Source organism: Zootermopsis nevadensis, unplaced genomic scaffold, assembly GCF_977971745.1.
Source record: "Zootermopsis nevadensis isolate Lab colony 2312 unplaced genomic scaffold, Znev_1.0 Znev_ptg000021l, whole genome shotgun sequence".
In the NCBI taxonomy this organism is placed as follows: Eukaryota; Metazoa; Arthropoda; class Insecta; order Blattodea; family Termopsidae; genus Zootermopsis; species Zootermopsis nevadensis.
In genome coordinates this window covers 5,610,535-5,632,673 of record NW_028259153.1, presented here as the reverse complement: position 1 = coordinate 5,632,673, position 22,139 = coordinate 5,610,535, and the positions used below count along the sequence as shown (strand labels likewise).

Below are 22,139 nucleotides of genomic sequence, written 5' to 3'. Positions count from 1 at the left end.
AAATTATAGTTATGTTGAAAACAAAATAGCTCATCCCCGCCAACTATGACGGTTCAAACTAAGCTAATATTTTAATAATAGGACCTCTGTTAATCTTCACTTCATCATCATAGTTGAGAAAATGTATTGTAGTCACTAATTCTGAAACAAAAAGGCCTAACTAATTCAATGGAACAAGAGTTCTTCTGGAGAAGTTAATAGTACCCTGCAGGATTTGAGGTATTCACGGCGGTGAGTCCAAAGATGGTTGTCTTCTGGGTTGTCGCGCCGTGTTGTCTGGTAGAAGTTTACCGACGTTTCAGAGGTCTTTGCTGCCTCAATCATCAGGGCGATGACTACATTACGCAGCAGCGGGAATGCGTATCATCACTTGGGGCAGATCTTTTGTACATTAGGAGATCAAATCAGCAATTAAGAGGTCAGGGATTGCTACCGATTAGGATGTCATATATAATAATATGAGGCCGCCAATCGTTTGGTATTTTTCTGAAAATGATTGCACCAACCGATAAATGTGATGATAAAGAGGATAAACTACAGCAAATGTTCGATAAATTCTTAAGTGATACACAGAAATTTTATTAGGCGATTTCAATACAAAGGTGGGGAGAAAAGATAATTTAAAACCGACAAAGGAATCTAGAGTTTGGGGACAGGGCAGTAAACTTTACCACACCAACATATATACCTGTCATTTTCCCACAATGCAAAATTCACAATTACACTTGGACTTATTTTGCTGGGAAGATACACAATCAAATTGATCATGTCTTGATGGCTAGAAGATTACAAATAAGTAGCCTAAATGATGGCTGATCATTTAGAAGGGCTGACTGTAATACTGGTTGGAAAACATAAGGCGAGACTCTCGGTAAGTAAACGAGGAGCACAAACGTATCTAAACGATGAAAAATTTAAGGAACAGTATGAGGTAAAAGCCACAAAATGGTTTTTAGCTTTCCAAATGTTGCATTAGCATAATGTTAACATGAATAGGGCTTGGGAAATATTACAGAGAATGTCAATGTTTCAACCAAAGACAGTCTAGATCATTATAAGTAAAATCAGCATTAATCATGATTTGATTGAGAATGTTAAAAATGTTAGATACAAGGAACGAGGTTAAATTGTAGTGGCTGCAGAAACCAAAGACAAACAAAGAATTTTGTGGACAATGCAAGTTGTTGAGCTATTAGAAATTTCGTTGCCAAGAACGCGAAATGTCTGAAAGATAAAATTAATGAACTTGGAACACGCTGTAAGATCAAAAATATTACAGAATTTTCCTCGGAATAAATTAATTTAGGTTGCCAATCTGTAACTTGATTTTCTTTCGTATCCAGTACACACCATTCAGCATGGTGTGCATTGGTGGTTAGCAGGATTCACGACCCATTAGTACATGGGTTCGACCGGGACCGCGACATTTAACGCTCCTGCTGTGACCCCCTGTAACTTGGTAAAAGATGTTAAAGGTATCGTCTTGTAGATTTCGACGTTATTTTGAACAGATGGAAGAATTAACTTTGTCAGCTGCTGAAACAAACACACAAACAACACAGATACTGTGCAGTCATTCCAAATTGAATCAGAACAGGGGTGTAAGAAATAGAGCTTGAAAAAAATATTAATCCATTCCAATGTATGTACTCCATAATTTCACAGTCAATGTCCGTCAAGCTTGATTGTACGAAAGCGCGTTTCGTGCGATTCAGAAATAAATTGAAAATAAGTTCTGACGGTGCTGACTCTGGTAGAGAGTTATTAAACGAAGCTAAGGTGGCACTTATGGTGGGATCTGGTAGAGACTGCATTTGTCATAAATTTCGCTTAAGTCTCCGTGGAGATCTCATTTAATTTACTTTAAAAAGAAGTTTTATACATTGTTTATTTACAATCCGATTTGCAAAGATAATGCTGCAAGAAATTATAGTTATGTTGAAAACAAAATAGCTCATCCCCGCCAACTATGACGGTTCAAACTAAGCTAATATTTTAATAATAGGACCTCTGTTAATCTTCACTTCATCATCATAGTTGAGAAAATGTATTGTAGTCACTAATTCTGAAACAAAAAGGCCTAACTAATTCAATGGAACAAGAGTTCTTCTGGAGAAGTTAATAGTACCCTGCAGGATTTGAGGTATTCACGGCGGTGAGTCCAAAGATGGTTGTCTTCTGGGTTGTCGCGCCGTGTTGTCTGGTAGAAGTTTACCGACGTTTCAGAGGTCTTTGCTGCCTCAATCATCAGGGCGATGACTACATTACGCAGCAGCGGGAATGCGTATCATCACTTGGGGCAGATCTTTTGTACATTAGGAGATCAAATCAGCAATTAAGAGGTCAGGGATTGCTACCGATTAGGATGTCATATATAATAATATGAGGCCGCCAATCGTTTGGTATTTTTCTGAAAATGATTGCACCAACCGATAAATGTGATGATAAAGAGGATAAACTACAGCAAATGTTCGATAAATTCTTAAGTGATACACAGAAATTTTATTAGGCGATTTCAATACAAAGGTGGGGAGAAAAGATAATTTAAAACCGACAAAGGAATCTAGAGTTTGGGGACAGGGCAGTAAACTTTACCACACCAACATATATACCTGTCATTTTCCCACAATGCAAAATTCACAATTACACTTGGACTTATTTTGCTGGGAAGATACACAATCAAATTGATCATGTCTTGATGGCTAGAAGATTACAAATAAGTAGCCTAAATGATGGCTGATCATTTAGAAGGGCTGACTGTAATACTGGTTGGAAAACATAAGGCGAGACTCTCGGTAAGTAAACGAGGAGCACAAACGTATCTAAACGATGAAAAATTTAAGGAACAGTATGAGGTAAAAGCCACAAAATGGTTTTTAGCTTTCCAAATGTTGCATTAGCATAATGTTAACATGAATAGGGCTTGGGAAATATTACAGAGAATGTCAATGTTTCAACCAAAGACAGTCTAGATCATTATAAGTAAAATCAGCATTAATCATGATTTGATTGAGAATGTTAAAAATGTTAGATACAAGGAACGAGGTTAAATTGTAGTGGCTGCAGAAACCAAAGACAAACAAAGAATTTTGTGGACAATGCAAGTTGTTGAGCTATTAGAAATTTCGTTGCCAAGAACGCGAAATGTCTGAAAGATAAAATTAATGAACTTGGAACACGCTGTAAGATCAAAAATATTACAGAATTTTCCTCGGAATAAATTAATTTAGGTTGCCAATCTGTAACTTGATTTTCTTTCGTATCCAGTACACACCATTCAGCATGGTGTGCATTGGTGGTTAGCAGGATTCACGACCCATTAGTACATGGGTTCGACCGGGACCGCGACATTTAACGCTCCTGCTGTGACCCCCTGTAACTTGGTAAAAGATGTTAAAGGTATCGTCTTGTAGATTTCGACGTTATTTTGAACAGATGGAAGAATTAACTTTGTCAGCTGCTGAATGTACATGGAATTAGCGGTGTTAGGCGATTCAAATGCTTACAGCTGAGCTGACAATACGTTACATTCTGAGATCAACAAACTTATTAATTCTATTAGGGATAAGAAATAAATAAACCGTCAGAGCAGTGTAAAGTATCTATTATATTACAATGTTTACAAGAATTTTATAAGACTCACTGTAGTGATTATAAAGGCGTATCACTTTCTTCTGTTAAAGCTAACGCCATACGTAAACGAAATTAATGGGGTCCCTCAGAATTGGGTTCGACATAACAGATCAACCGCTGATCAGATATTCTTCACTCGTCATACACAGGACATAAATGCGAATATAACCGGTTTGTACATCAGCTACTTCCAGTCTTCAAGAAATTCCGTGATTCAGTTAGGGGCGAGGCAATGTGGGCGATTCGCACACAACGAAATGACTCTGTTCCGAAGCGGGCTACACGTCCCGCAGTTCGTCGTTTATCTGCAGGCTTATCTCGGTAGATTGGATCGCCCTTAACGTCTCGAAGAGCACAACGGTGTTCTTTGTTAGGGCCGCCAGGCGCATCTCGAAGAGCTAATTAATATACAGTGATTCCAAACAGTACGGTATCTTAGGATGGCCCTTGATACACAGCACACGTTAATCAGGTGGTAAAGAAGGCAGCTCAAAGACTGGGCGTGCTTCGCCCTTTCCTTAACAGGAGAAACGACCTATCACAAACGGCAGTTCCTCCGTGCCATGACGGATGATAACGCCTGTCCGATCTGGAGGTCCGCTGCCCGCAGCCACGTCCAGGAGCTGCAAGTGTTACAATCCAAGTGTCTTCGCATTGCGACTAACACACTTTGGTTCGTTGGAACAGGCAAATTCACGAGGATTTAGGGAATCGATTCTTCGCCGATCACAGAAGAGCACTAAGAGTTTCAACTCAAAGTTAACTGATACAGGGAACCCGCTATAACAGCAACTTGGAAGGCACTTGTGACGCTCAAGAGCTGACTGAGGTCACCCACTAGAAACCGAGAGCCAATGATGCTCAGCAGGCCAGCCGAGGTCGTCCCCGAAACAATGCAATGGACTAGTTGACAACAGTTCACGACACAGACAGGGTGTGAAGTTCAAGCGGTCGTGTCTTCAAACGGCGGAGGCTCTGGGAACTCCGACAATCTGTCCGAAAACTTAATTTTCCTTCTTTCCTTGAATCCATCGATTCGGAATTGACAATTTTTTTTATAATTTAATATATCACAGCAAAAACAAAAAGGAAGACTCTCTCTTGGGGTTCACCTCCTCAAGGTGAGGTGGCTTAGCACCCAGTGACCCACACGACGACACAGTACGAGAAGAAGGAAAATTGTAGTAGCTGTCACCAAATTACATGCTTAAAGGTCACGGAAAGACTTCGCCTCCTTTACCACACGTCTCTAAGTCGCCAGTACAACGTTGCTAACATTTCTACGCTGCGAGTTCTGAGTTGTATTCACTAACCTGGTTTCCGGTGTATGTTAGTTTTTAAGCGATCCCGTCCCACATAATTTGTTTAGAAACAACGGAATTATGCATGTGTGCCTTCAATATATTCCAGTGATAACATATAGGGTCTTTCTCAGGACTTGTTTTGGCTGTACAGTCCTTCAACGGCTATGGCCTCCTCACACATGGAAGGTTTCTTAATCTATTTAGACATTTGGTAGGACTCCTTCGATAAGTTATCAGCCCGTCGCAAGGCCCCTACCTGTACACAGGACAGCACAACACAAAAAAACGCTGACAAACATCCATGGCTTAAGTGGGATTCGAACCCAAGCTTCCAGTGTCCAAGCGATCAAGGCCCACGAACCACACTCCGCGGCCACAATGACCGGCTATTTCTGAGGACTGCCAGGATTAAATCTCCAGTGTATCGTATCATGCTTTTAGATTTATTGGTTTATTGTACACATACATGTTTCTAAGTTGTCGCTATTAACAATTCTCCTTCGTCTGCTCCAAGTCTTTCAATAAGAAGACACTGTCTTTTGGAGTATTTCGCCTTGTAGTCCGGTAAAAGTTCACCGACGTTTCAGGGGTGTTTGCTGCCATCATCATCAAAGTGATGAATGAGGCTTACCAGTTATTCGTGATACAACTGGTGGACTGAAGAAACTGAACGCATGATTAAGAATAAGGAGGAGAAGTGTCGTAAATAGTTAATTAACATAAATATGGATATTTGGCACGAGTATAAACAAAAGAAATGTTTACAGGCGAATGGGCTTATGGGAGGTTCAAACACAATAGAAGAATGACTTATGCCCTACTCGAAATAAATTATTAATTCTCCCTCCCAAAATGCTTCCCTTGTCTGTTTCGTCTCGCCCTCCAGACAGCCAAGTGACCTGATGCAGCAAAATGTAATGCAGTGTTCCACAAATCGTTTACTTTCCATTTTATTTTTTTATTATTTACGCTTCTGTATGGTTTATTTAATTATCCTGCCAATAACATATAGTAGGTCTACATCGCAAATACCCTTATAATAAGTGCAAAAAACAGCGTAAGTACAAATCTTAACTATGAAACTGGAACAGACTAAGAGTCAAACAAACAAATATGGGAGAGTCATTCATGTCTTTATATAAGCACGTAATTTATGAAGTTTCTTAAAATATGTAGACGCATAAAAGTCATAGTTGTCCATATTCCCTGGCTGAACACCTCAGCAAGTTTTCGTACACCTAGCAAAAGTTACAAACAAAAACATTTATCATGTGACCGGGACCAAAACAGACAGAACGTGAACACAAAAGTAGTTTTTTAACATTCACTATGTGTATTACGTGCGACCCCGGAGTCCGTGCCAAGGTCCCCTGTCCCCAGGGGTCTTACACTGTTATTCAGATTAACAATGTATTGTTGGCTTATCGATGAGCCACATGTGATTCGCATGCAAACTTATGGAGGGCATTATGGCGTAGCACATAATGAAGGTTCCTCATTTAAAAATGTATTATGCGCAAAAGTAAACGAAGACTGACTCAACTTTCAAATTTAAGGTCATATTTGCATATTTCCTTCCTAGGCACCTGAAAAGTCCTGGACGTTGGGCAGAATAAAAATGTAGTTGGCAGTATTTTTGTGGCTACAACGGGGAGGGACGATAGGAGGTTATTAGGCCTGTGACACGCTGTGCGCATGCTCTGTTCAGTAGGGGAGAAAGGGGCTAGTTGTTACACGGGCAAGTTGTTATATTTTAGTTTAAAAATCACTCATTTGCAGCAGCATCTCACGAGTCTCGTATCTATTGCATCTCCCCTGCGCGCAGTTCTACCCAAGGAATGGTACTTGTAGCTTGTGTATTACGTGAGCTAGGTTTATTTTAAGTGTTTTTACCAGTAAAAAGTAAGAATTTCTTTTCTGACTTTGAACTCACTTCCATGACCGTGTGATGAGGGCAAGTTCTTTATAATTTCCTTACCTAAAGCTCTTTATATTAAGAGCAATGCGTGTATTTCGTTTTACACTTCAGTCGAATATTGACATTGCTTTGATCGTTAAATCAAAATGGCGTACTGTGGGGCCAGTTAAGGTAACAGTGTAACTTGCGTTGGCAAATGATTACATTTTATTTTTTATCATGAAAGATGGTACTAACGTACAAAATGAAGACTAGTAGAGGTAAGACATGTTTTGGAAACGTTTAAGTTAGCAGCTGATGAAGTCTCTTCTGGAAGAATCTCGTTAAGGCAAACTGCTAATACATGGTGGGTCCGCAGTGACCGCGCGGTCTGAGGCGTGGGCCTTGTGCCGATTGGTCGCTGGGATCGTGGGTTCGAATCCCACTTAAGCCATGAATTATTTTCTGTGCTGTGCTGTCCTGTGTACATGTAGAGGCCTTGCGACGGGCCGATCCCTCATCCAAGGAGTCCTACCAAAATGTCTATAGATCGAGCCAACGAAAATTTGGGACCCGCAGTGATCAGGCACTTGAAGAACGGGTCGTTCCCAGTATCCCAGTTAATACATGGTGAAAATGTTTGAAGTTAATTTCTGCAATTAATTGTTAATTGGTATAGTGCCTGTAATTAATTGCTTAATAAAGGTCTGAGTTGTTCCTTCTGTTTACTAGTACAGTGTGTTGTAACAATTTTCCCCTTCACTGTAACAACGAGCACCATAACAGGGCACATTGTTACACATTCTCTTAAATAAACAAATTTTGTAATGAAACAAAAATAATAGGTCTTAAAAAAATGTTATTAAAATAGCCAAATGGTAGTAGTACCTGAGGCCATAATTGATAACTTTGTAAATTTTAAGAATAAATGTACAGAAAATCGTAATTGAAAATTGTAAGAACTAGTCCCTTGTCCCCTACTTCCGTCAAAAGTAAAATTTCTCCGTTTTATGCACAGTATGGGAAGCGTTTATGTGTACCAGTGGAGCGAACACCGCCGCGTACAATGTTTTTTGGACGGTGAATACTTGCATTGTCGTCCCGCTGCATAAACAAAGCCGTAACGAGACAGACCAGAACCATAATTTTGGGGCCCAGTAAACTGACGCGGACAGTGCTATGACATCATTAACTTTTAAAAGACCAGTGCTAACTATATGTACCAACTGATCCAATAGCAAAAGACTGCATTCTGCCCACAGAGTGTATTTATAGATTTTGAATGATTCTCAAAGACAGTAGCGATTATTTCCTTAAAGAGGATTGAAAAACTTGTCTTTGTAACGGTGAAGTTTTGTGTTTCAAGTGCTATATTCCCTTTAGGTTTTACAACCAAAAATGCGTAATCATGTACCATCTCTCCCTTGCATGCTACATGCACCATCCATTTAATTCTTCTTGAGGTGATTATCGTAATAATATTTGGTGACTGTTATAAATATGAAGTTCCTCTTTATGTAGTTTGTCCAGCCCCCTGGTCCAAATAAGTTTAAATATTCCAGTCAACATTCCGTTCTCAGACACTCTCAATCTATGACCCTCCCTAGAGGCAAGGCCGTGGTCTAGGCAACACGGAGTTTTCCTTCGGGGGCTTCCCCGGTTTCTCCGTGGCATCCCAACAATTACTCCATTCACACACAGAAGAAGGCAATGGCAAACCACTTCTGGATCATCTGCCAAGAACGTATATGAACAGGTCCCAGTCCGAGAAAAGGATGGAAGGATCCTGTTCATATGGACCTGTCGTCAGACAGAACACTAAATAATAATAATAAATCCTTACATTTATAATCATCGGATGCTTTAACAAAATCTTTTCGGTCTATAGGCCTTGTTAGTTGGTTAAAAATCGCCAACGTTTCGGGGAACATCTCTGTTCCCATCATCAGAACTGCTGCTTTTCTAGGTAGTACAGAGTTCACATAACGTCGCTGTGTAAGCACTGTTTCGTATTCGATAGATACACAGATCGAATCTCAGTCGGGATACCAGTATACCGTAGTGCAATTTTCTTCAGTTCCTCCATCTAAGTTTCTGAAGGTCTGAAACAATTCTTTGTGTTCCTTTACCCGTTCGGTATATTCTGTTCGACCCAATTAGCAAAAACATCTTTAAATAAGCTAAGAATTAGAACATAAGTCATTCGAATTCACATTACGGTACACAATCTTAGCTAAAACGCGGTTTTTCCTATTATACAGGTTAGGTGGAATTTAAATTATCCGTACAATATCCTTTATTTTCCTATTGTAATTAATATACGCATATGTGCGTTAGCGCTCAGTATGGAGAAACACCCTACGATGATTAATTTGAATGCGTATAGGAACCTAGCAGAAAATTCTCAACAGATAGCCGCCATGTCATTTTCAAGGTCACATAAATGTTATTGCTGATAACATCTGTATGTAATTATGAATGTGGAAAACAAAACACGTGTGTACCAACAAAAATAATTTCACTAACACGCAATAAGCATTATCTACTGCGAGTTCGGAACGTTTTAAAATTATAAAACGAAACATTCTGGAAAGATAAATGTGATGCAACAATTATTATCACCATATTTCAGCATGTTTTATTTATTGTGCTATGCTTTAGACACGTTTCGATTTTACTAAACCATCCATCATACACTACATAAATATTATTTTATTTATTTAGTGTTCTGTCTGACGACAGGTCCATATGAACAGGATCCTTCCATCCTTTTCTCGGACTGGGACCTGTTCATATACGTTCTTGGCAGATGATCCAGAAGTGGTTTGCCATTGCCTTCTTCTGTGTGTGAATGGAGTAATTGTTGGGATGCCACGGAGAAACCGGGGAAGCCCCCGGAGGAAAACTCCGTGTTGTCTAGACCACGGCCTTGCCCAACACTTATAAATTCGGGCACCGCCGAGACCCCAGGATTACAAGGCCAGCGTTCTAGCCGCTAGACCACCGTACGCGACACATAAATATTATATTATAAGTCAATTAAACTAGTTCCAAGCTTTTTCGGTGGTTCTTTCTGATTAAGATCCCGCTTTTGGGTGCTGGCACTGAGTAGAAGCAGCTTTATGCTGACTTATACATTCAACTAGCATCGAAAAGCACGCCCTAAATCACCCGCACACGGCGTGTCGTGTTTAGAAGTGGTATATTAATCGTGTCAAATCGTTTGTTTCCTTTTCATCAGTTCTTTAAGGGTAGCAGACAGAAATCACACAGTGACAGGTCAGGAGACTCGGCCTGTTGCTATAACACGTGAATGGTTTCATCCACCTGTCGGATGGGCAGAGACGTAAGACAGTGTGCGTTGTCATTGTGAAATATTCAACCAGTCCGTCATTTACGGCCCCTCTCATACTGTGCAAAACTTCTTCGTAAAATGCTGAATTAATCGTCTGACCTCGACGAACAAATTCGAAAAGATTCTACGTCGAATAATGCAACGAACATGACCTTCGCAGGCCAACTTGGCTGACCTGTTTTAAGGTGTCGGTTATATGGGTGTTCTCCACTGGGAGCTCAATGTCTTTGCAATTTCGCCCACTTGAGCTGAACGGGACAAATACGTGCTCACACAGATGACTGGGGGTGTTTGCCTGTGGAAAACTCCGTTACACCACACGGATCACCTGCCACAGCTCTCCCATTCCCAGGCGTCCTTTTGTGATGACGTCACTTACCGGTCCTTTTTTTAAAGCAAATTTTGTATTAAACCAACATTTTTTTATTCGGGTGTTCTTTCATAATCCCTTGCTATAGAATATGAGGACACAAATTAAAATGCCTGAGTGGGTACTTGTTAACGACGTTAGTGCGCGTGGTGAACACAAACACACAAACACTAGAGAGAACAATAAGAAATTTCTGTATAAATATTCCATTCCACACAGAAAGAAACAGCTGGATAGCATACAACAGAAAAATAAACGAAAATTGTTTTGTACAGTTACACAAATCATCATCAAACAGGCATTTGATGATTCAATTTTGGATTACATTAAGTCAGTAATCATGTTTTATGCAAAACGTACAAGTTATTAAGTAAGTTTAGAAACCTATAAATCCCATGTTAACAGACTCATTTTCCCCGATATGTCTGACCTCCAGTAACCTCTGTAATTGTCAATGCAAACATGCTGGATTTTTCTGGAACACGAGACATTATTCAAATAGAGAAAGTAGAATACATGTAGTTAATTGAAAAACAAATGCAGTTCCTATCACAGTACAAGTATAATATGCTACAGTGGCGACCCGTCTATGAACCACAGAGGGCTAGCATGCACAAAAACAAGACATTGGGTTCCGTTAGGTTTGCTTGCACTGAGTTGGAGTAAGTGGGTTAGGTTGGGTTAGTTCTGGTTAATTTAAGTTACAGGGGATTTAAGTGTGGCCCCGGAGGGTGTACACAGGGGGGGGTGCCCTTTTGGGATCCGGTATGGGGATTTTGGGGGTGAGTACGGGGGAGAGGATGTACAACTGGAAGAAGACCCCCACGTGGGACGCCACGATGGATGGAGCAAAGTCCAATTTATGGGGTGTGGCCATAAAAACTGAGAATCTTAACGGCGTGATGGAGCCATGAGAGAGGGTTACCTATGCGTCTCATGTAACGCAGCCCGCAGTTGGGTAAAAGCCCGTCTGTGAATTCAATTTGGTTAGGTTATAATATGTTCGGTTTCGTTACGTTAGGTTGGGTTAGGTGAAGGTGGTTAACATGGGATAAGTTAGATAACGTTGACGGCCTTCTTAAAAGTGTTCATCGTTTTCGACAAACCTATTTCCAACGGCTGTGCGCATTTGGAAGCAAAATCAAGGTATTCCGAGACAGAATACACTTCCCAGTCGTGCTCACTTCGTCCTGCTCTGTAACTCCTAATCAGGATTAAATAACACTGTGGGTCAGAACAAGAAGGTAAATATAATCAATGCCAACGAATGGAAATGATACCAAGCTGGCTCCTTTTATCTGCCATCCTGTTATCCTCCCATCTTCAATTCGGCCTCCAAAAAACTTTTCCAAAACGTTTTCCGACAAAAATGTATATTCATTCTTCTTATCCCTCAACCCAAGCCACATGCCTAGATTTTGATATTTTTAAAACCGCCTAATGACCTGTATAAACCACCATGTTCCTAGCTTTATGTACAATATCCTAAATGTTTACCTCTCCCTTCCTAGAGCCAAAGTAAACACAAATAAAGCATGAAAAAAGCAGAAAAGGAAAATTTGTCGCTTATGAAACCCAAATATATATTAATTACGAACCAAAAACTGTATGATACATTTCACACAAATGTAAACACATGGATCTGCACATCCTTTGCCTTAAAACGCTTTTGTCTGATAACAGATTTTGAAATTTCCAAATAATGACAAATAATACATAATAATAAACCTATCAAACTTACTTCAAATATCCCTCTAATATTAAGTCATGCTCACTGGCAATGGACATAATGTTTACGTGTCTCCACTGCTACACAATCACCATTTATCATTGGAACAGAACATGTAAAGAAAAGGTGTAATTACGTAATTCTACTCCCTTTTCCAATGAACTAGGGGCCAAATTGTATTTGCCCCTTCCCACAACCATGATAACAAATTTAGTAGAACTGTGTATCGTAAAACAACGTGTTTTCGATAAAATCACATTGCATCTAATTTACCTGAAAACGGCCGAGCTTATTAGTAATTCATATTATTTCGTTTGATTCTGCCGCTTGTTGCGTCGACTGCAGATAAGGAATTCAGCACAGTCCACAAAGTTTCACAATAATTGCGGGAAAGTGGCACTATCTAGGCTGTCCGTTTATAAACCGAAAATAAAAGAGTCAGTGAATACGAAATTCCTCGGTTTGCAAATTTATAACCACGTAAACTGGACAAACCATTTTCATAAACTGACGTAAGTGGAGCATGTTACGCATGTCAGCAACACTAACATACTCAAACTAACTTATTCTGCATATTTTTACTACATAATGAGGTATGTAATAATTTGGGGGAGGGGGGTCGTTCATATAATAGCAATAAAATATTTATTTTAAGAAAGAAAATTGTTAAATTAATGGCTAGCGTCGAACCTGGAATTTCATGTAGAAGTCTGCAGGTCTTACTTCTTCCATGTGAATATATGTTCTCATTAATGAACTTCACTAAATAACCAAGAACATTTTCAAAATAATTCTACTATACACAAAATTTCACGTTTTCAGAAGAGTGAATATTACGCTAGCATCAAAAAATGTCAATAGTCTGATATCTACTCTTACAAGTCTTATAAATAGAAAGTCACAATTTAAACTAGCAATAAAAATATACTTACTTATACTATCCTTGTACTCTGTTGATTTATTTATGATATTTACAAATAACTCAAAATGTTAAAAAAAGGTTTTCTTGTCTATATATTCTGTAAAATGGTAGTATAATTCATCTCCTCTATGTCACAGATGTATTTATTTGTAAAATTTCACTGCTTTATATGGATCCTTATTTTATATTAAATTTTTATAATAGTTTGAATTGTAGTTATATATATATATATATATATATATATATATATATATATATCGTATTATTATGACTTATCCCACATTCTATTGCCATCTGACTAACTTGTGGATCAACGTTATGTAGTAAATAAGTATGTAATTTGGAGTATTAAGTAACCACGTTAAACAACGCCCTGGTGATGGAGGCATCACGAACCTCTGAAACGTCGGTAAACTTCTACAAGACTATACGTCACTACAGCTCGGACTACAGACATTTAGAAAATGCAAATCTCCTCTCGGTTCATGCATTTTATTATTCTCTCCTGGTTTCGGAACGGATTGAAATAAATAGGTTCAAATGACGTGAATGGGTTCGTGCGCCTCGAAATAAGGACTAGCGGCGGATTCTTACCAACACGGTAAAAAGAAACTTGGGTTAGAATAGAATGCGGTGAATTTCTTAACTACCTGACGGATTGCGCCCAGTGCAGTTTTGCAAATAACTAAATAAAATAACGTATCTTTCAGTAGTTCCGAAACTTAGACTCTGACGCCGAGAAACGTAAAATGAAAGAAAATCTTCAAATTTTATACTGACCACAGTATTTCAACATAAAACATAACAACTACCTGCGGATGGAGAAAATTATATAACAAAAGAACTTGATTTATGACCACCAAATTATTTATATCATTAGATCGTAAATAAAATTTATGTATCACCTGAGATAAAATTAAAGAAACTAGAAGAGAATCAAGTGGAACGAAAAAAAAGTTTTGTGTCCATATAAAATGTAACGAATGTTTGGCTGCAGTTGTAAATTTCGAATTCTGCAATTCCCACAAATATCTTCAAATCACTTTGCATTATTATTACTATAATATTTAGCTCATTTACTTGTTAATTATCACTCAATAAAAGAATTGAATTATTATTATTATGGTACATTTATATATTTAGTTCCATTTGTTTGATTTTGTATTTGTAATGTTATACATTTATTATTATCGAAATGAATGTAATTATTGCATTATATTTCATCCAGTACTTTTGTTCAGAGCTTGGCCGTTATTGACCTTATCTGGCTGTTGTAAAGCACTTAAATAAATGAATTGAATTGAATTGAATTTTATCCCCATCAAGTCCGATACCATCGTTACTTCGGTGAAAGATGGGTGGCCTATCACACAGGCAGTCAGAGACCACACTCAGGAACAGACTACTGTGAAGCTCGCACATTCGAAAATTCATTAGTAAAGTAAAGTTTGTCCCACTATACGCCATGTAGGCGTTTGGGGGGAGTGGAGGTATAGCTCCTACTCATTCTTGACCTCGGCACTAGATGGGGGTGAGTGGTCAACATCACGCCCCGGCCGTCTTTACCCCCGGGAAAGGACCCCGGTACCCATTGTAGAGGAGGCTGGGTGGGCCGCAGAGCCGGTCTGGACGCAGAGACTAGAGGAAAAATCCTCTGCCCCCGTCGGAGATCGAACCCCGGTCGTCCAGCCCGTAGCTAGTCACTATACTGACTGAGCTATCCAGGCTCATTCATTCGAAAATTCATACACTTAAAAAAGTAAAATCATGTTCAAATAAGATTTTCAACATGAAATATTTGTATCACAATGTATCCATGCTCATACGTGATTCTAATCACAGAACGTATCGCAAAATTAGATGAAACACGACAATCTTACAGCAGCTTCATTGTTTGTCACGGCACGCGAGGCGCTCAGTACCTAAAAGGTATATTACTACTAATATTACTAAGAAATTCTTTTACCGGATAAAAGGTGCGGCCTGAATGATTTCTTTCGTTATAAATTTCTCTCAACCATGGATTTTGTTGCTGTATTTCATATCTTCCTTATTATTTATTATTTAGTGTTCTGTCTGACGCCAGGTCCATATGAACAGGATCCTTCCATCCTTTTCTCGGACTGGGACCTGTTCATATACGTTCTTGGCAGATGATCCAGAAGTGGTTTGCCATTGCCTTCTTCTGTGTGTGAATGGAGTAATTGTTGGGATGCCACGGAGAAACCGGGGAAGCCCCCGGAGGAAAACTCCGTGTTGCCTAGACCACGGCCTTGCCCAACACAAGTTATAAATTCGGGCACCGTCGGGAATCGAACCCGAGACCCCAGGATTACAAGGCCAGCGTTCTAACCGCTAGACCACCGTCTAGACTTCCTTACGCGCCTTTAAATTCGGGTTACTGCAATCTAGAGTTCAAGTTACGAAACATAATTTGCATTGCATTTCATACCAACTAATTTTAGCAGCGAAATAATTTCAAAGCAATTTAAATAAATCGTGCATTAAAAATATAATCCTCGGTTATATTTAACAGTGGCTTTCTGAGTCGTTGCGCCCTGTAATATTCTGTTTCTGGTGCGTATGACAACATCACCCTTTAAAACCCCAAATCGTACTCAATTACATTCTTTGTTGCCGAAAGACCAAAACGTTACAAATTTATAGAAAAAAAATACGAAATGCAACAATATGTTGACTTTCCACAAGTTTAAAACACAAAGTTACGTTAAGGAAGTTAACAGGGTAATCAATTCTGGGTATAAAATTGTTCACTATCACTGAGAAGCAACTAGAACGGTCTTTATTCAAAGCTGTTTTCGTTACTTTAATTTCCAAGGCAGCGCTCCTGATGAAATCCTGTATTAATTTAGTTAAAACTAGTGTACTTTGCGAAACTTATAACTTACCTTCTCTGACGTCGCTGATCAAAGAAAACAGAGCCTAGCTTAATAACGAGTCAAACTGGACCGTCGTGACTGGACACGCATCAGAATCGAGGCATGGGCATTGCAACGTGGACTCAGTTGGCATAGGACCACGACGGCCATTCCTGTAAAAGTATCGACTTGTAAACGCAACTCTGGCAAATTAAAACCTGTCCGAAGTCAAATCTTTTCTTCATAACAATTATTCAACTAAATTTTTCATTTGTCTTCAAAAACTACGAACAGAAGAGTAGTTTTTTGTAAAATTTAACATAAATATTATTTATCATGCAACACGTATGTCGAATTTTTGTCTTTTCGTTAATAGTTTCTAACTATAAACCTTATTTATAAACGCATTTATCTTGTTATTATTTTATTTTATAGTGTCAAATAAATGAAACCTCCAACGTCATTCTTTGAAATTAGACACTAATTGGTGAACTACTATGAAAGTAATCAGCATTAAAGTACGTAAGCTAAGGATAAGGAAGGGCAGTTTTCCTTTTATGCAGGAAATCGTCCGCCATCGTGCCGTGACGTATTTTGGTGTGTGCATAACAGCACTCGGAAGGTGTATGAGTATACTTGTATTATGCTCTTTTCGGGATCCACATCCTACTCGTCGGTGTTGCCTTAAATCGAACGTTTTGAAGAGATTAATTCTCCGTGCTTCAGACTGCTAACTCTAATCCACACAAATCCATGATAACAGTAACGACACACCACGAGAATCCCAATTCGGAAAATTGGTTCATATAATAACATTTTTTTCTGTTGGATTTTTACTGCAACAACACTTATGAAAAGTAGCATCATCTAAAGTACTAGTCTGCTGAAACGGGCTTGGCCTTCCCACATTCATATATTATTTACATGAAGGGTCACGATACTGTGTCAAGTAACAACGCCCTTATGATCAGTATTTAGAACTTTGGAACACTGCACGTACCTGTTCGAACTCCTATGCGTTGTGTTGTCTATGATACAAAAGCGAATGCATTGAGGTTAAGTCTAACAAGACTTTTCAGTTTGTCATAGGCCTATTAATTTTAAATATCCGATTCTTTTATATATTTAATAAAGCTTTGATGGTAGTTTCACAAACGCCATGCGGGTTACCCCAGTTTCTGGAAAGAAAATCGAATCACAAAAGCACATTCTAGAAATTAACACATATTCCGCACACTTGCTGCAAGACAGGATAGCGTATCGTCTGAACGTTGGCAACGCAACGTATTGCGTATTATGCTGCCATCTATCATCGAGCAAACTACAACAACGGCGGCGATGGTGAGTCACTGTTGAATCAATACGCTCCACCATTTCTTCATTCACAAACTACGGTGGTTTGTGCTCATATTACACCAATGGCAAATTCTGAAATCCCGGCGTTGCACAGGAACTTACCCTGTCCTGGATCGGGATAAAAGTGTATATATGAATTGGTTTAACCAGTCTCGCTTTATTGATACCCATCAGACAAGGAATGTTTCTTTAAAAATTTAAAAACATTTCGTGTACATCAAATTAAAATCACTTTATTGAAACATACTGTAGCATAAACTAATTGCAGGTAAAAATGACTTCCATAGTAGAGGTCAGAAGGTTTGGAAAAATTGAATGAAAATATGCTTTGATAGCAAATTCAATTTCATTTAACTTTAGATCATCACTTACAGTTCAAACACACATAACACTGTTTTCCAGTCACTTCAATGAAAAAATGTTGTGAAACATGTTAAAAACTGAAGTTGCCAGATGGTATTCACACACGAAAAGACAATGTCTTACATAATAGCTATTTGCAATGGATAAAATGCAAATATTGGACAAAATAAAATTGTTAACAGAATAAACCAGGCAGTATTAATTCCTGAAAACATAATACAATTGTACTATGCTTAAGCGACTGGAGGACATGGTCATAGTCTCCGCATTATTCCAAGAATTGGAAGATCATTCAACGGTTTTGTCGAATGGGCATAAGAAAACAGCTTGCAAATAAACGTGGGAGAAACCGAAATAATGGTCTTCGGGAAGAATGAGAAAGTTACGGTCTGCTGAAACAGCCTTCATTTTTCACATTACGTGTGTTAGGGTGGTGCGAGTTCCATCCTAGGCTATGATCAACAGAAATTGAACAAAGCCAAATTATTTACTCAGACATGCGGTGAAGCCATGACTGGTGGTGCAGAGTTTGAATAACAGTTAATACAAATAAATTATCTGTGGTTCAAACCACCAACCACAAGGTGTGACAGTCAATGGGTTACATCTTTTAAATGAAAAGTGCTTCCGGAAAACTATATAATTTAAAATGTGGAAGATACTGACTGCAAACATGAGTCTAGATTCCTGCAGGAAAAACTAATGCCCACTGTACGCAATTCAATACTTTATTTACAATTGTAATTTGTGTTAGTTGGCGCTACTACAACCATAGATAACCTCCTAATGTTGGTATTACAGACAATAACATGTTTCTTATTTTCTGTGATTGGTAATCCTGAAGATGTATCGTAGTTTCCATAAAAATGGAGGTATAGTACAGTTGAAGTATAGTGTAAATAATGATAATTCTGTTTGTGCTAGAGGAACGAAAGAAGTTTAATAGCATGAAATTCTTTCTTATATAGTACTGGTATGTACACACTTACACATCTGTAAGGTTCTCATAAGAAGTTGTATTCCATAAAACTAAGATCTTCAATTCGTAGCAGGCACTGCTAAAATGTGTACATTACAGGTTAATGGAATTATCGATCCAGTAGTATCTATATGTAGCTTGAGTTATTTATCATGCTGTAAAACTTTGTAAATTACTACTTTAGTGGATAATTTCATAATTATGCTTGTATAGTATACATTTCTGTGTTCCAAGCTTTTTTTTTATAAATTAATTTTTGTGATACTCCTGATTTGAACAGTACAGTATTTTCTGATGCTACTGATAAGGATGGTTCTCAGTTCATACATACGCAGGTTATTAAGGACATTGTATTTGGTTTCAGTTGGTTACATTTGAGGTATCCAGAATGGTTTGTGAGAAGTGTGAGAAGAAACTTGGGCGAGTCATTACACCTGATCCCTGGAAATCAGGAGCACGAAATACTGTTGAAAGTGGTGGTCGCAAGATTGGTGAAAATAAGGCCATTACTGGAAGCAAATTTAGATTTAGTCCTTATACATCCAAATTTGAGACTTGTCGTATCTGTCGACAGAAAGTGCATCAAGTGGGGTCCCATTATTGTCAGGCTTGTGCATACAAGAAAGCAATATGTGCCATGTGTGGTAGAAAATTACTCGAAACCAAGAATTACAAGCAGTCTTCTGCTTGAATACATGAACTATGAATGTATAGGTAGAAACAGTATTATAGTTTTAATCCCACATTTTTTTGGATTTAGTCTGCTTTAATTCCACCACCATCATGTAGTGCATGGGATTTTCATAAACATGGTTTGCTGGTTGAGTCGTGTGACTAACAGAAACATAAAGGAAATGAACATCTTTACCAAATTCCTGAAAGACTAAGTCATAGTATTGTTGCTGTTAACATCTTGTATTAAAAAACAGGAAGTTTTCTGTGATTCATTTAGTGTGTTGACAGCCGTGAGGAACCAGTGCATTTGAGTCAACTTACTGGCTAACTTCATGTTGGTGAGTGCGTTTAATAAGGAATGTCAAGAATGATTTCCATGTAATATACTTATTTCAGACTGTAATAGTGAACCTGAATGTCATTGGACATGTGACTGTTGAATTTTGTCTGATTGCAGATTATCAGTTATATTACCATTTGTGTATATCATGTTTCAATTAATTAAATGCTGTTGGATTGTGATTTATTAATTATTATAAAATACTTGACTATATATACCTTTGCAAATTGTACTGTATTTCTTGGGGAAGAGTAATTAAAGACTATAGAAACATTTCTTGATGATTAGTGTTATGGCCAATGTGTAGATGATTCATGTCTTCTTTTAATACACTGCTTTTAAGACTTAATGTTCATATATTTATGTTCAAGTGGTAAATTTTGTAAACAAATATTTGTTTATATTATGAATTGCAACTTGAGGTGGAATGATAAGACAGGTAAAGTTAAGTTTCTCTTGTGATAAAGTAATATACCAGGAGGCATGAGGATGTACAGGGGCCAAAGCTTCACCTTGTAGACTTCTGGTCATAGAACAAGGTAAGTGAACAAATCATGTACCTGCTGGACCTCTGAATAAACTGCCTTCAATACCCAATGCATTAGATGGAGGTGGGCTATGTTGTGACAGGGTCTGAATGATGGCCATCCTACCTGTAGTCTATCAATTTAAGCCTCTTCTACCATGTCCAAATTTTTCTGATAGATGATTATATGGCTTTTATGTTGGGCATTGTCCAGGACTTCTAAGTCTGCAGCCTGCCATCATTTTGTATAGCCCAAATACCCTTGATTTAACACACTAAGTGGGGAGGGGTGGGGGGTCCAATAACAATAACTCCGTTAAATGCAATGGGCAAACATACTTTTGACTCATCCTGCATATCTTCTGAATGGATTATCATAGAAAAGATATTTTTAGGTTAGAAACATCTGATTTCAATTACTCTTATTTTACAAGTGGTGGTGGTAGTCATGGTTGTAATGATAGTCATTACTATTAGTGGTGATTAAAAAGACAAGAATCAACTTGAACATGGCTGCCCATAAAACCCAAACAACAATAGTGTTTCCCCCCCCAAAATTGTTGATTAACATTCTCTAATCTTTTTGCTGAAGCACACAATAAGCTATGCATGTGTTTATAAATATCCAAGGTTATGAGTGAAAACAGAAAGATGAGATCCTGTGCACAGTGCTCCCTATTGATCATGGGAGAAAAAACAACCATTACTTTATAATTTGTTTCTTTGATTTTTAATCTTTATGTAAATTATGCACTTTAGCAGTACATCTTCATCAAAGTCCTTAAAATTCCAGTTTAAGAAGGTAACAGATTGGGACGATAATGACAGCAAAAGTAGCGGCTGTAATTGTGGTGGTAGTAAGAAGTTGAATCATAAAATCTTACAAAATGCCTTTGAACTCTGGATGTTTACTACAAATTAATGCAGCTGATTGCCTGAGATGATTTAAGTAATTTTAGTTGCGTGAAAACTTGCATGTTTTAGCCAATTAAGTAAGTTACGATATAAAAGCACTTAATTACAAAGTTCACCAATAGCATATTTTAAATAGTACTACAGACAGATGATTCACATATAGTCAGAGTGTCTCAGGAAAGAAAAGAATGCAGAAAAAATTGGGAAGGATGTGTTGAAAAAACTTTCTCTCATCAGACACAAATAACTTTTCATCCCAGAGGCAGATGCTTAGGAAAACCTCAAAAGGATGGAAAGGATGATAATGTCCTTTATCATTGTATTCATGCTATTATTAAGATCTTTATAAACAAGATCTTGTTAATACAGAATGAAACACTTTGATAAGAACATCATTTTTGTATTTCCTGTGAAGGAAGAAAAATCGCATCCAAAAGCTAGTTGCAGTATCCATCTGCAACTTGTATGCACATTTGATCACAGTGTATTATTATACAATGCACTACAATAATTATGAGTCAAAAAGTTCAAATAACATGGGTCTGATCTGCAACAGTTTGTCAAGAGAATGAGCATTTTATTGCATTTGTAACTTTTGCATTATTTCCATTTTATTTTAGGTTACATTGTTGTTAAATTTAGAACACACTCTAAATTTCATTTTCAGTTACTCACGTTATTTACGTGACTCGAAATAGCCACCCTGATGGTCGATGCACACTTAAGCCGTCTTCAATCACGATCATTTTTGATGTTAGCACCGGAGTCTGTTATTCGATTCAGCTGCTCAGCCCACTGTTTGACTTGATGGCATACACTAGGGATTTCATGTGACTCCAGAGAAAGTAGTCCGATGGCAAAAGATCTGGTGATCTCGCTGGCCAAGAAATTGGACT

The 22,139-nt window shown here is 38.1% G+C and overlaps 2 protein-coding genes across 2 annotated transcripts in view; one reads left to right on the top strand and one right to left on the bottom strand.

The window, feature by feature from the left end:
* LOC110840071 (trehalase) overlaps positions 1 to 17,267 on the bottom strand; it is a 67,066-nt gene extending 49,799 nt beyond the window's left edge. Inside the window, exons 1-2 of the mRNA XM_022084841.2 lie at positions 17,090 to 17,267; positions 16,120 to 16,262 (exon numbers count right to left, since the gene is read on the bottom strand). The gene's annotated coding sequence lies outside the window, so the exon portion shown is untranslated. The remainder of the gene's footprint in view (positions 1 to 16,119; positions 16,263 to 17,089) is intronic.
* Positions 17,268 to 18,629: 1,362 nt separating this feature from the next.
* Positions 18,630 to 20,078, top strand: LOC147873098 (cysteine-rich PDZ-binding protein). Its single transcript, XM_087353014.1, has 2 exons — positions 18,630 to 18,781; positions 19,152 to 20,078. The coding sequence occupies exon 2, from the start codon at positions 19,176 to 19,178 to the stop codon at positions 19,476 to 19,478; it is 303 nt and encodes a 100-aa protein (XP_087209140.1). The 5' UTR covers positions 18,630 to 18,781; positions 19,152 to 19,175; the 3' UTR covers positions 19,479 to 20,078.
* The last annotated feature ends 2,061 nt before the right edge of the window (positions 20,079 to 22,139 follow it).